General features: G+C 42.1%; 1 protein-coding gene across 6 annotated transcripts in view; it reads left to right on the top strand.

Annotated features, from left to right (window-relative positions):
* Positions 1-15,447, top strand: part of FER1L6 (fer-1 like family member 6) — a 107,126-nt gene that overhangs the window by 68,878 nt on the left and 22,801 nt on the right. For all 6 annotated transcript variants that reach the window (XM_083827423.1, XM_083827426.1, XM_083827424.1 and 3 more), the window contains 12 exons: positions 194-310; positions 1,414-1,566; positions 2,899-3,085; positions 3,594-3,718; positions 5,616-5,750; positions 6,217-6,366; positions 10,129-10,239; positions 10,754-10,915; positions 12,081-12,264; positions 12,484-12,668; positions 14,188-14,310; positions 14,455-14,494. In XM_083827423.1, the coding sequence (XP_083683549.1) occupies positions 194-310; positions 1,414-1,566; positions 2,899-3,085; positions 3,594-3,718; positions 5,616-5,750; positions 6,217-6,366; positions 10,129-10,239; positions 10,754-10,915; positions 12,081-12,264; positions 12,484-12,668; positions 14,188-14,310; positions 14,455-14,494 (1,672 nt within the window). The remainder of the gene's footprint in view (positions 1-193; positions 311-1,413; positions 1,567-2,898; positions 3,086-3,593; positions 3,719-5,615; positions 5,751-6,216; positions 6,367-10,128; positions 10,240-10,753; positions 10,916-12,080; positions 12,265-12,483; positions 12,669-14,187; positions 14,311-14,454; positions 14,495-15,447) is intronic.

The raw sequence follows: 15,447 nt of genomic DNA, 5'->3' as shown, positions 1-15,447 counted from the left end.
ACAGATAAGAGAGAAGGTAGAGAAGGTGGGGTACATTCACAATTCTGTTTTTCAGCTCAAAAGAGTTAATCTCTTTCTGTTGTTTCTCTTTTTTTTTTTTTTAACTTGCATGTAAGACTCTTACTGTCTTCTGTGTCCAGTTCAAGCTACTTGATAATGCATACGAAATATACGTTGTCTTTCCTGATTGCAGGAAGCATTGTCCAATGATGCCAAGGGAATTGTTCAGCAGCAGAAAAAGATGTCACTGGATGAAATGATACGTGAGACTCAGATATTTATAGATAAAATTCGATTCTTGATTGATGAGGTAATCCATACAGAAATTCAGATAAATTCACAATTTGATTTTCATAATGCAGTGTGAATAATAAGTCCTGACTTGGTTATCCAGGGTTCTCCTTTGGATATCTGGCCCCAATTGTTTTGCAGTTCATGGAGCTGTTAACACACTAGGGTAGGAAACAGTGGGCTTAGTGGTATGGAGTGGATGTGGTACAGAGTGTTGGTTGTTGTTGTTGTTTAAAAAAAAAGTCCTGCCCTGGTGGTTTGGAGACAGCCTGCTTTCTGATCTGAATTCATGTCCTTGCTTGTATGGGCATAGTGATTTGGACTAGTATGAGCTCAGGGATCTCTTTATTATACTTGACTGTGCAGACACTGTTTAGACATACTATTAAGCCTGAGAATAACAGAAGAACAACTGTATTTGGTCAGGCCAAAATCCAGCCAGTCAAGTGTTCTCTTTCTGCAAACTGTGCTAGCAAACCAAACAGGGCTATGGATATTCCTGGGCTCAGGGAGTGAGTGCCACAGACTGGCATGGTTTGCATCTTACAGCCAAATCGTCTTCCTTCTCAAAACCTAGTGCCTTCTGGACTCCTAGTGCCACCTGAGAACAGTCTCTGGGCTGTTTTTGGCTTTGAACCATACTTAGGCTTTGCTTGGGGAAATGCTCTTCAGGGCAGGGCAAGGCTCCATGGAGCAACATCACGAGCAGAATAGATGATGGGATACCAGTGCTTGAGTTTGGCCCTGGTCCTTTTTGTTTTTCTTGTAAAGGTGAAGTTGGTAACATTTCCATGGTGGATACTTTCAGCTTACACAGTTTGTGGGTAAGTGGCTTCCTGAGATGGTCATACCTGGATTTTTAGTTGTAATTTCCCCTGAAATGATCTGCAGAGTGGGTGCTCCTTAATCACAGCACAAAGCTCTTTACTTTCGTCTGTGCTTGGGAATGGAAGTTTGGATTGCAAAACATGAAGTGACAGCCTCTTTTATTCAGGGTATATATCTGCCACTTCACAAGAGAGGTGGGGAATCAGCTCTTGGTAGGCTGTTTTAACAAAAAAGATACGGTGGTGGCTTACAGAAAGAATCCAGTTTTAGTTCGGTATTCCTTGTTGTTTAAAGCCGCAGAATACAGTGCCCGATGTGTTCATCTGGATGCTCAGCAACAACAAGAGAGTTGCATATGCAAGAGTCCCGGCAAAACACATACTCTATTCCCCAGAGGAAGAGCAGAGAGGCAAGGACTGTGGGAAGATTAAAACCCATTTCCTGAAAGTAAGTTTGGGGCATTCTGTGAACACAGGTAATGACTGAGGAGCCCTTGGTATTCAAGTTTCACACAGGGATTGTATTTTACAAATTTATCTTTGTCATGTACTAAAAATGTGTACATGTTTATATATGCCATCTGGTAATGCTTACTTCTCCTATTTATGCCTTTCCTTCTTGAAGTACTGTATTATTGCCAGGCTTTTGGTGCCTGAGTGATTCATTCCTCTACGACTTGTTAGAGCAAGTTTATAGCATTGTTTATCTATAGCTGTATAACTAAACAGATAGCAGAGGTGCAGCCTCTTTGCTGGCAAAGACGTCAGAATGCAGCACATGGAAGACTGGGAGGAGACTGGTAAGAGCTCAGCATGCATGCAACTCAGATAGCAAAGGAACATAGATATTCAGAGCTAACATAGCAACTGACTATGTTTGCTATTTAAAATGTGCCTAGGTTTGTGCAATATTTATCTAAAATATTGTTCTGGGGTTATTCATCTTGAAGGAACATCTTAGTGAATATTATATGCCTACAAAGGCAGAGTGACCAGCAGTGGAATATTATGCAGTGGAATTGTTACTATGGCCAGAAAGAAAAGTCTGAACACACCAGGCAATAGCAATGTCTTTTAATGACTTTTTAGTGGTTTTTCACCTGGAGCGGCTGGGAGCACTCCCGTAAAGCATAGCTAAAGAGTGGACAGAAATATCTGAGCTTCTGATAGTTGCCATAGGTATTTGTTAAGCACAGTGCTATCTGCCTGCATAAACAAACAAACCAACTAAACAAACATAATTCATCCTGCAGGCCCTACAATATCAAGAATTACCTTATGAACAGGTAACTAAACACTGAGCTAAGTGGAACTAGATGTAGTGGGAGAGGAGAATAAGGAAATATTTGTATTGTTGTCAAGACCAGTAACGTTTTATACTGGAATATGTTTTCTGACCTACCTGATGAGGTAATATTTTTAGGAGTACATGGGACTAGCTATTGGAGACCAGCAAAACTGCATGAAATGTGAAGTGGGCTGAAGTCTAGGAAAAGTAGGATATCAGCTAGCACTGGCATGCTTACAGCTATCAGTTAGTCTGCACAAACACTATGCCATTTATGCAGACTTTCAACCAACTACTTATCTCCTCCCTAAGAATCACAGAATTTTCTTGTGCTGATTGGGTCCCAGGGCCACCCACTGTGGAGATGTTGGTGTATCAGTTCAGTGAATGCTCCTTTATTTTTGTAGTTTACTCTGCTTTCATAGGACTCAGCATCCAGCCAGCCCTCTTTCTAGAGCTTGTTGGTAATGGGTGGATTTTTTTTTTCTTCAGCTACCAGGCAAGCGCCCATTGGGCTGGACTGTGCAGGCAAAGGTGGACATTTACCTATGGCTTGGACCTGCCAGCTATGCCCGCAGCATCATGGAGAATTTGCCTGTAGGGTATGAAACTGAAATACCATCCAACACCAGCTCAGAGCACAGCATGGTGCCCTCACCTGCCTGCCTGCGGTATAAAAGTAAGGCACTGTTTCTTCTCCATAGTAGCAATGTAAGAGGGCTTGTAAGAGCCAGGCAGCCCCAAAAGCTCTAATTCAGAGGGTTGCAAGACCTCTGTTTAAAGTAGTTGCTATAAGAGAATCACAACTCAGCAAATTTTGATTAGCAAAAGTTCATTTTGTTGTCAAGTCCTCAATCCTGCTGCTGCCACTTTGCGGGTGACAGGGACAGGAAGCACCTGTTTTCTTACACTTTCACTTCCCTGTGCCATGGGTCTGTCTCCTTGTGCTGAGGAGAGATAAAAACTGCCAGTTAACAACCTTACAGTAAGGACATCAATTTTAAGTGAATCCAGAAATCTTACACAAACTTCTGAGTGTTTCAGGTGTTTCGTTAGTGAGACAGCACTAGCAACAGTTCCCTTTGTCAGATCTCAGTTGGACGGCAGGTGGTGGATCTTCCCCTCCTGTCCGTGTGCTGCATCATTTCTGTGAGTCTGACATTACTGTTTTCTTTGCAATGATGTAGCCACGCACCTCTTCCAGCTGAGAGCCCACATGTATCAGGCAAGGGGGCTCATTGCAGCTGACAGCACTGGACTTTCCGATCCTTTTGCAAAAGTTACTTTCACATCATACTGCCAGACCACAAAGGTAAGTTGCAAAATCCCTTGAAGTAAATGGAAACACAGTTTGGTTGGGTGTTTTTTGTTGAATTAAGCCATGAAAAGGAAAAATATTGTTTTTGCAAGGAGGTGCCTAGCACAAAAAGTTGGCCACCTGCTGTTAAAAGGCAACTCCTGACAGTCCACTGCAAGCAAAGCAAAAGTGTTGGTGTAGCCTACTACTCAACATGAGGTGCAGTAATACTTGTTTATTCTAGCTCTTTCAGACATTATATTCTCTGGGGCTTCTGGGCCTTTGCAGCAAGCGAATTACCTTTCTCTACTTATTTTTCTATATATTTTCAGTTTGGGCCATTTTCATCGCGTGTTGTGAGGATGAACCCTACGTTTCTCTTTCCTTATAGGCTGAGTGCAATGACTGAGCAACGAGTGAAGACCACCTTTATATAACTTCTGTAGCCATGCGAGTCAGCACGGCTCTTTGCAGCATAATTCAATTCTCAAGGATCACTTTAGAATGGCAAAGCTGAAATAAGCAGAAAGCAGAGGTGTGAGACCTTCTGCACCCCTTTGCACACTGCAAAAATGTGCCCATAGCAAGTGGTCCCACATCTTGTGGTGGTTTTACCCAGCTGGGCAGCTGAGCTCCACCACAACTGCTCTCTCACTCCCACTCCTGAAAGGGAAAGGGGGAGAAAATATGATGGAAAGGGCTCAAGGGTTGATATAAGGACAAGGAGATCACTCAGCAATTATCATCACAGGCAAAACAAACTCAACATAGGGAGATTAATAAAATTTGTTACCTATTACTAACAGACTAGAACAGCGAGAAACCAAAAAAACTCAAAACACCTTCCCCCCACTCACCCTCTTCCACCTCCTACCCCCGAGCGGCACAGGGGAACGGGGAATGGGGGCTGCGGTCAGTTTATAGCACTTTGTCTCTGCCGCTCCTTCATGGTCACTCTGCCGCTGCCAAACTGAGCCTGCGGGGGCTGCCCACAGGCAGCAGCTCTTCAACAACTGCTCCCACACGGCTCCGTCCCACGGGGTCCATCCCCCAGGAGCAAACTGCTCCAGCACGGGTCCCCCACGGGCGGCAGCTCCCCCCAGACCCCCTGCTCCTGCGTGGGCTTCTCTCCACGGGCTGCAGCTCCGGCCCGGGGCCTGCTCCTGCGGGGGCTCTCCATGGGCCGCAGCCTCCTCCAGGCCACATCCACCTGCTCCACCGGGGGCTCCTCCACGGGCTGCAGCGTGGAGATCTGCTCCGTGTGGGACCCGTGGGCTGCAGGGGGACAGCCTGCTCCACCAGGGGCCTCTGCACAGGCCGCAGGGGAATTGCTCCTGCGTGCCTGGAGCACCTCCTGCCCTCACCTTGGGGGCTGCAGGGCTGGTTCTCACTCCTCTCTCTCTCTCAGCTGCTGTTGTGCAGCAGTTTTTTTGTTTGTTTGTTTGTTTGTTTTGCATTTCTGAAGTCTGCTCTCCCAGAGGCACAAACATCACTTATTGGCTCAGCTCTGCCCAGCAACAGGTCCCTTTGGAGCTGGCCGGAGCTGGCTCTTATCTAACATGGAGCAGCTGCTGGGCTCTGCTCACAGAGGCCACCCCTGCAGCCCACTGCTACCAAAACCTTGCCACGTAAACCCAATACACATCTCCCTCAGATATTTTTGGAGGCAAGTGGTTGTCTGTGGGCATTGATGGTGCCTATAAAGAGAAAGGGGAACTTTTACCCATAACATGAAAACTGATTTTCAGAGGTTTTGAGCCTTCTACAACTGTCTTAGTGGGGCTTAGAGTTCTGAAACCTTGGACACAAGCAAACCATCATTTGGGATGTCACCAGCACATCCACACTTCCTGATGAAGCACTCCCAATCAAGCAATTTATAGTATATTAAACATTTCCTTTCTTTCATTAGATCATTTCTCAGACGTTGTCCCCCACCTGGAACCAGATGCTGCTCTTCAACGGCATTGTGCTTCATGGGGATGGACAGGAAATCGCTCAGTTTCCCCCAGAGATTGTCATCGAGCTGTATGATGATGATGCAGTGGTAAACTTGAAATCCTTCTTAGTAAAGGCTGTTGCATCTTTCTGTCAGTGTAAAGGCAAAGCTCTGTCACTGAGTAGGCATTAAAAGGAAAATTGTCAAGCAACATGGATAACCTTGGTGAATGGAGCTCAGTGCTACAACGATTTGCAGTTTAATGTCTGAAATCAGCCCTGAGACTTAACCTTTTGTCCTTGCAAAGCTGTGGCCCTGTTTTTCCCAAGTGAATACTGTCCCCAAAGACTGACTTAGAAGCATCTTCTCCCCCACCTTCCTTGCACACAACTGTCAATATTGTATCTCTGTGGAGACATGGGTTTATCTCTGGCCTTGCATTTTTCTTTGCTGTTTACTTCAGGAAAAGGGTGGGCTTTTTGTTTATTTGTTTGTTTGTTTTTCCACAAATATTCTAGGCTTTGCATCATCTTGACTTCATATGCATTCCACACCTGTGTTCTCCTTTATTTAGGGTAAAGCAGAATATATTGGGTCTACAGTGGCTGCCCCTGTGGTGAGGCTTGCTGACCAAAAATATGAACCACCTAAACTCTCTTACCACCCAGTGTATTGTGGAAATCTTTCTGGAGGAGATCTTCTTGCTGCATTTGAGCTTTTGGAGGTAAACTAGACCTTCTGGACCATTACTCTTTTACACCATGGGAATTAGTGTGAACTGCAACTGGATCAGGATTATTCTGCTGTTGTACCTCTTAGTCCCCATGCAGTCTGTGTCATTCGTAGTCACCATCATGCCAGGGGAAGAGGGGACACTGCTGATGTGCAAACAACAGCAAACGTCTCACATGCTCTGTGTGTCATTTACCCTTTACTTACCCTGCTCTAAATTGGGCTCTGGTTTAAGAAACAGTGATGAAACTACCATCGCCGTTGCAATGACCTACTCTTTGGACTTAAACAACTTCAAAAATCTCTCAATATTTCTCTGTCCCTTAGAAGAAGAGAGCTGTGAATAACATTAATTGGATAAGGAAAACCCGGTTTTAGATACCCGTAATGTATTAGGAGAAATATTACACTGGTTTTCCACTGAGAGACAAAAGGCAAATTTGGCATACCTCTGGGGCTAGCCGAGCAGATGCATGAGTAGAGTGTAAGGTGTCTGGGCTTTCAGGCCCCAGCAGTATTTGCAGAGCCACCACTTGTAGGAAACTTCTCTGCACTAAAAAACTATGACAATTTATTCTGAAATCAGAACTGGTAAAAATGTTGAGCTCTGTGACACATTTTACAGTTACTCCCAGGATAAAATAAGCTTTTAAGCATGATAGGCTAATTATGTTCTTGATGAAACCCTGCAATATGAAACCGTGGGGACACATAGGGGACCTCATTAGGGTGGATACCTAGGGGTAGAGTCTACTACCTTAGCCATAATTTTCCCTCTTTTTTATTGAAATCTTTGTGAACAAAAGGAGCAGTGTGTTTTGTTTTGCTGTCTTATGGGACTAGGGAAGCAGCACCACTATTGGGATATATCCAAATATACCCCTAAGACTTCTCCAGAGAGTTGAAAAGAATTGTAAGTAAAGACCCTGTAGTCCTCCTGTTCATCCTGTTCATACTGTATGTTATTCTTTACAGTGACAACACTCTAGAGCATCTCACATGGCAGATATTAGCAATGTGGACATGAAAGAAATTTTCATGAAAAAATGCATATAAACATCTGCAAGGTTTCAAAGCACTTCCAGAGCTGTTGTGCCAGTGGTTCCTTCCAATAATAGGGAATTTCTGAGGGTGGAAATGAATACCTCTAATGACTAATTAATTCATTCTCTTCTTCCAAGCCCATAACCCTTCCTGTGACAAACTGTGCTCAATAACTCTGAGCTGCAGGTACCGTTTGGTTCAGTTAAAGAAGCAGGGTGTGAAAAGTGAGCACTCCTTTCTCAAAATGAATGCTGTTATGCTGGGTCAGTGCTAGAGATCTAACCCAGTTCTTATAATGCAGTATCCTGGAATTTAGAAAAATATTAGACTAAAATAATATAGATTAATGGATACTAGAAGTCTTGATTTTGCTCAAGGTGGGCTCAAGATTTACTTCTCTCTCTCTTTTTTTTTTTTTTTAATCAAAAGAGAAAAGTCCCTTTGAAAATATACCTTGTAGGTATTCTCCTGTGCTTTTGTTTAATTGTGTTAGATCATTCTTCACCTCTTTTTCTGTGTAGTTTCACTGTGGCCACGAAGCAAAATCCTTGCTGAGTTACACCAAGCTAATTCCACTGAAATTAGTGGAATTTCATGGTGTAATACAGAAACACTCTATTTCACTAGAAGTTGTTAACTCTTGGAAAACTCCAATACATTGCAAGACATGTGTAACGTTTCCTGTGTAACACGTTCCAGGTGACCCTACTTGAGCAGGGGGGTTGAACTAGATGATCTCTGGAGTCTTCCTCTCCTAAGTCGTGTCTTTGGGCAATAAAGCTTTTCTCATAGCTAGTGGAGCAGTTTAGAAATTATTTTCAAAAGTCACTGTAGCCTGCAGATGAACATACTTTTCTTGGTCATCTGTCATCAGTCCTGAAGTCAGATAGCACAATAAAATTGGGTACCATGAGAGTCAAATTATATGTGGGGATGTGATATCTTGTATGTGATCTGGTTCAGATGGTCTTTGCCTCTTATCCATTTACTCTTTTATATTACTAGTTAAAGTTCTTTCATAGTACTAGTTAATCTATTATGGGGGTACATTTTTGGAGTGTCTAATGTCAATTAATACAAAGGGAGAAAATGTGAAGTGAATATAATTAAATCCAAACAACTGGCTTTTTAGACAGGCTGGTATCTTTCACAAAGTTATGTGTTTCTGTTTGGCTTTTTAAACAGCATCACAGAGGTGGCTGATAGAAACCACATACACTGAAAACTAGACCTAAATTTCTGGCCTTAATTTCCACGAAGTCTATTCAAAGAATTGCTTCAGATTCTTACTGATAAGAGGCCATAAACATGTTCCTGTGATTTATTGCCGTTAATTATGTTATTACTAGCATATGCTGCAGGTGCTATGCTAGAAGACACGTTTTCCACCCATCTCCTCATACGCCTACAAAATCCTCGGAACAAATCCCTTCTCCCTAATGCTAATGAAACTCCCACACAACAGTACACAGCTGTATGGGCAGATGGCCTAGTTAAAAGAAGTGGAAGAGTTCAAGTTTACAGGTCCGTTGAGAGCTGTCTCTCAATGCTTCACCTTGCAGCAGTGACAAGTTAGCTCGGGAACGATGAAGCTCTCCAGAAGGTGTGTTTCTTTTTCCCAGAACTGTATGTGCAGTGCACTTTAGGTGCTGTGCTTTGTGAGAAAGCCAAGGGGAACTTTGCCTGCAGGTTGTTAGTTTACCTGTGAAGCCAATGTTCCTACTGCTGTCTGCTAGCACAGCCCGAGCTTCTGGTAGGAGTGGTCATCAGGCCCCGACTTTAACTGCTGTATGTAGAAATGTACTAAATCAGGTCAGGCTTCAGATCTGCCCTGCAGATGGGATGAGAAGGTCATAAATGTACTGCAGAGAATTAGGAAGGGGTTGGGAAATATAAGCAGGGAGCTTTCCAACAGAAGGTGAACCAAACCAACAGCAGAGCCTGGAGTGTGACAAGAGGCGAAGAGCAGTGAGATGGTGAAGCCTCGGAGCTGTGGTGGAGCATGTTCTGCTCCCACCCACCTGGCACGGGGAGCTTGTGTGTACCCGAGTAAGCTCCTGAACGTGGGGCAGACTTATATGCCATCACACATGAAGAGCATAAGTGCCGCCTGCAGCAAGATTTTAGTAGCTGCACTGAGAAGATCCATCCCTGATGCTGGAGATGTGATTCACAAGTTCTCAAATGCTGACAGCATCCAGTGGTGCAGGACTGCTATTCCCAAATACAATGCAGCTGAAGAGCTCTGGCATGTCTGGCTGGCAAATGTACTATTTAACTCATGTGTACTGTCTGTTCACCAGCCTTATTTAACTAGAATCAGATCTAGAATTTGTCTGTGAAAGTCTCCTAAGCAGTTTTGTTCAGGATTTTTATTAAATAGAATTACCGTGCTTTCTGTTCTTCGTAAATTAAATTACCATGCTTCAATACGTGCATGTCTGTAGGGCAGACTACATCCTGCTGGGGCAACAGGGACTATTTTTTCAGCAAGGTACATAACCCCAATCTATTGAACACACTTCCTGCCAAGTGTATTAGCATCACAGCAGGGCAGACCACGGTCCAAGTCACATTACACCTGTCTGCTCTGTAATGTGTCTTGCGAAATTGCATTAAATTGGTGTTCAATACACCATTCACAGATACTTCTGATACAGTTTTTATTCTTCCAAAAACTGCCCTGATCCTTGACTGCTAAATTTTTCAGATTCCTGATTCTGATCCAGACAGACTTCCCCCAGTGGATCCACCAGATGTTTCGCAGATTTACCCGGTCCCAGCCAACATCCGACCTGTTTTAAGCAAGTACAGAGTGGAGGTGAGCTACCTAGAGTATTTCCATTTCCAAATCTCTGCTTCTTTTACTCTGTTACTGGACTATAAAGTTTTAATTATGTGTGATGATAATCTTAAAATTCTAATCCATAGGAATGATGTAAAAATAACATTTGGATCCCAAAATATACATGATAAGCTCAGATCAAAGTGATTCTCTAAGGCTGGGCAAGTGAGGCAGTGCTTCCACCTGAGACCAGCAGAGGCTACTTGTCAGTCCTGGCCTGCTAGGAAGGGACTGCTCCCATGGCAGAGTGAGGCTGAGGGACCTGCTTCCCTGCACTTGTTCTCAGTGCAGCCCAGGAAGATGGCTGCAGGAGATGGAGGCCTTCCCCTTGTAACTGACCTCACTGGAGGTGATGTTCGACATTGGCCATCTCCCAGGCTTTTTTTGGGGGGGTCCCAAATTTCATCCAACCAATGTCTCCTGCCTGCTTGCAAACGATTGCACTTTCTCTGCCCACTTTGTGCAACTGATGTTTCTCTGCCCACCACAGGTCCTGTTCTGGGGTGTTCGAGAGCTGAAGAAAGTCCAGCTTCTTTCTGTAGATCGCCCCCAGGTTTTCATTGAGTGTGCAGGGAAAGGAGTGAAATCCTCTGTCATCCAGAGCTACAAGAAAAATCCCAATTTCAATGTCCTTGCAGATTGGTTTGAAGTGGTATGTACAGTATACTACTTCTTGCCTATCCATTCTCTGTTTCGGCTAGGCAAGGTGCTAATTACTATTTTCCCTCTTTTTCTGTCAAATCATTTCTTCCGTGTCTTGTGTGAAGGCTATGGGACATCAGTTCTTATGTGAAAAGCTAATGGTTTGAAGATGTTCTAAAAGAATTCTGCTACAAATGCATGATAAAAGAAGGCGCGATGTTCCTCAAGCTATGTCCCAAATAGGCAAAGAAATATGTTGCAACCAGGTTTTTACTGATAGGTTGGAACTTGTTGCCAAATAACAGGGCTGTTTTTAGTATTCTTTTTTTCCTCATCTCCCATTTTGCAAGGTAAAGCTCAGTTTCCTTTATTTTCTTTCAATTCTCTGAATTTCCCCTAGAGTGTTACTGGTCTATTAAGAAGATCGATCATTTCTGGCTCATGATCTCTGGACCTTTTCACATTGTAACCCTTGCTGTTACAGACTGGTAATTTAATTATTACCTGTTTCTTGGGTTATGAGAGCTATTAGTTTCACTGAACAAAGGCCAACATCAGAAAAAAATATCGATCTGATTTGCTCTACTTGGCAACATTAACAGAGGTGAAATTTCATTTTCAAGTCAAAAGAATATCAAAGCCTTAACCTGGATACTGAGGCACAATAACTAGAGCATTTTAAAGTTCCATTGTACGTTACATGTCCAAAGGGCAGTTTTACGCTTTAAAGTCGTTCTATAAACATGAAACTACCCAGTATTCACCTCTCATGATTGGGCAAACTAAGGCAGGTAGGATTAATAGCCTTGGGTAAAGCAGCGGTGGCATTAATACTCACAGCCTCCAACACTGTGTTCATTCCCTCTAAATGTTCCTGATTCTCCCAGTTTGTCCTAATAAGATGGGCTTGCCTATGTCAGCATGGGACTCAACTCAGTTACACTGTCCCTATGGTCCATTCTGTATTCTTAAGGAAAAGGCTTTCTCCAGACTTTTCAGAAAACTGTGGCCAGAACTGTGTTGCCTGTGTATTCATTTTGCATTTGAGTCTGTAAATAGCTGGGGAGGAGAAGGGAGGGAAAATTATCAGTTTTATTGCTGCGCATGACAAAAATTCAAAATGTGATCTAAATTCTCTAGCAATTCTCATGCTGCTGTCTGCCCTCCCCCACTAGGAACTGCCTGAAAATGAACTCTTGCATCCACCACTAAGCATCTGCGTAGTCGACTGGAGAGCATTTGGGAGGAGCACTCTTGTTGGAACACACACCATCAATTGCCTTAAGCAATTCCTATGTAAGGAACAGTTGGGTCCTCAAGCTACACCAAGAAGACTAGACATTATAGAAACAGAGAAAGGTAATTGGGGAATCCTGACCCCAAATAGAAAGACAAAGCATTGTTTTTTGAAAACAGTGAAGCAACTGCTCAGAGGCTTCACACTAGGTACATGATTAGAAGATTTGTTTAAAAGCGTTGAGCATAGGGTCAAACCCTTAATGATATGATTGTCACCAAATATGATGGATGACAGCATTTCTGGTAAAATCTACCTAAGTTGCAAAGTTTTTATTTCAGCTTCACCTGAGTCATCCCAGCCTGCAGACCTATCCCAAGAAGAACCTATTTTAGTTGATCATGTCTACGCTGAGGTGGAGCAGGGTAAATGTACCGTGATAGAGCCGGAACCACTTCCCACCACACTTCCTGCTGCTGAACCAGAGCACTCCACCTCTGAACCACCGAAAGACAGAAAACAGAAGGTGGGCATAGCTGAAACTGCCAGCTAACTGTCTTGCAGTCTTGTAGACTCTAGCCCTTCCTTATAAAATGGTAATCTCTTATTTGCATGTTAGATGTTGTAGCAGTAAGAGGGCTATTTTCCAGATAACAACTTCCTGAAGGTTCTGGGTACTGGTGTTAATACCCACACTCTCGCTGGCCCTTTAGAGGGCTTGTTAGCAATACTGCTTTGATCCCACATAATTTCATTAATTGCGTTAATAAATAATGCTGTTTTTTCCTTCTGTGCTCGATGTTCATCCCATGGACAAGTGCTACTGATGTAGTAGACTTTTTGCTCCTCTTGGCTTTGAATGATCTACTTAATTACAAAACTATTACTATGTATGACTGCTTCAAAGTTCATGGCATTTAGGCATGGATGAAAGTCTCATTGTGTTAGATGCTCTATAAACATAGAGCAGAAAGTCTGTTTTCAAAAGATCTTACAGTTGAAGTATTAAACTGGTGTCAATGTGTGAGTATAAATAGACAGAAAAGCACAAGTAAACAAGGCAATCCTGGTCAGCATGGCACTTACTGTACAGTATCTGCTCTAGAATGTGCACATTATTTTTTTGGGGGTGCACACATTCTTCCTTTCTCTGTGGTTTCTGCCATCATGATCACTGTTTTATTAACAACAGTAAACACAAAGGAGGACACAGCACTGAATTTCATTTCAGAAGTTCTTTCTGCAATTGCATAAGGCAGGTTTCTTTAACTCTTGATGTTTCAACAGTTAGTTGTTTCCAGCATCCTTCTTATTTGGGGGGTAAAGGAAAATGCAGGGATATCTTATGCCTAGATGTACACACCCATTTGGATCTTTGATCTGTTATGGAACAATTTAAATATACGACTGCAAAGGGTAGTAAGAAAAGATTCCTAGAAAGAACCTTATAATTTAACTTTCTGTGTCATATTAATTATCATCCCCACTCCCTATTTCTCTCTGTGTTCCTATCTCCCCACCAAACAGACAACTCTGTGAGGGTGTAGGATGAAACATACTATTTAACAAGGGCCCAGACTTCTTAAACAAGAATAAAGCTAGTAACATTTGCTGCATGAGCAGGTCATTTTCTGGTTCAGATTTTAGTTTATGTTTTTGTTTTTGTTTGCTTGTTTGTTTAATGAAGAAAACTGCTGAATTGCAGCAACTCTTTCTTCTTCCAAAAGGCAATAAATAATAATGGGAGTTATAAAAAAATACCTATGAACTTGAATGGGAGAAATCAATTTGTACCTGGATGCTTATATCCCTTAAATCTACACAGAGAAATAGGTAATAATATTTTACCTATTTTATGGGTTGCTTCATGGTTGATGAAGTGTCTTGGAATAAAAGACAGAGACACTAATTTGTCTTGCAATTTATTTATCTCGTGGAGGTTGAGATTTTCTTCATATACATCTGGTCATGCTTGATGTCATGAGTAAGGTGATTAATTTGAATCAGTTCTAGAGTTCAAAAGTGTTTTCTTTATGCTTTGGTAGGATAGGAAAAAATCCATCCAACGGTCAACAAAGAGGAGAAAAAGAACGATTGCAGATGAATCAGCTGAAAATGTTATTGACTGGTGGTCAAAATACTATGCTTCTGTGCTCAAAATGCAAAAAGTAAGTCACCCAGTAGCCCCAAACTCACACTAATAAGAAATGTTGTAAATCTATATGTACTTCTGAATCATTCTTTTTTGGTGTTACATTCATATCATACTGAAGAGTTTGTCAATTACCTCGCCCCCCCTTTTTTTTTTAAAGGTGAAAGATCTTTTTCCCAGTGATGGAAAAGCTGAAGACTGTAAGTAAATTATTTGCATTTTTTATTATTTTGTATTACTAATACTTTTATTCTCTACTATTTTACTTTTAAACATTAATGTCTGAACAGAATTCTGCTGGCACAGGGAGTTCTTACCTCTACAACTGTTCAGATGTTGGGTAGGTTAAAATTTCACAGGCACTTTTGGGTTAGCATGAGTTTTTTGTCATTCCAGTCTCATGCACAAAGATTTTTAATGTCAAAATAATGATGATAGAAAGTGAAGATTATCCTCATCTCATGTTACTTTTGTAACAGGTCCAGAAAAATGAGCTTTTCTGAATTTTGAATCCAATTCAGAATCAATGACATAGGAACAGATTCTGCTGGAAGAGTTCATGATCATGTGTCTTATTTCCATAGCTGTTAAGCTTTGGTCCTTGATTAGGTTCAAGGGGAAAATATTTTGCAAAAAATTCCAATAAGAATTGGACAGAAACAGGCAGTGTGTATTTATGTGTATATATATATATATATATATAACAGAAAGAAAACAGTCCATGGCTTAACAAGTTCCCCCTTAGTCAAACAGCTCTAGAAATTATTTTTGACAAACGTGGCCGCTTGAGCAGACTGACAAAGAAAACAAATGCTCACTGTTTGCACAAAGCTGTTGTTCAAAATTAAAGTACAGCATCTTCCCATGCCAGGGCTGACTGCACTTCACCAGTGATTGAAGTGATCTCTGTTTTTAAGAGGGTGGTTTTTTACAGCAATCCAGATTGCTTGAGATTGATGACATGGCCTAAATGTCAGATGTTATCATTCTCGAAATAGCAGCTGACAGTGTTTCAGTGATCATCAGTGCTGCTGAGAAATGAGGCACAGATCAGTTTCTAAGTGGAATTCACTTTTCCAGATGGAAAAAATATTTGGATAGAAAACATTCCACAAAGATGTGATGTTCACTTACAATTAGATTTTTACTTGCT

This window comes from Anser anser (assembly GCF_964211835.1).
Source record: "Anser anser genome assembly, chromosome: 2".
In the NCBI taxonomy this organism is placed as follows: Eukaryota; Metazoa; Chordata; class Aves; order Anseriformes; family Anatidae; genus Anser; species Anser anser.
This window is presented reverse-complemented; position numbering and strand designations above follow the sequence as displayed.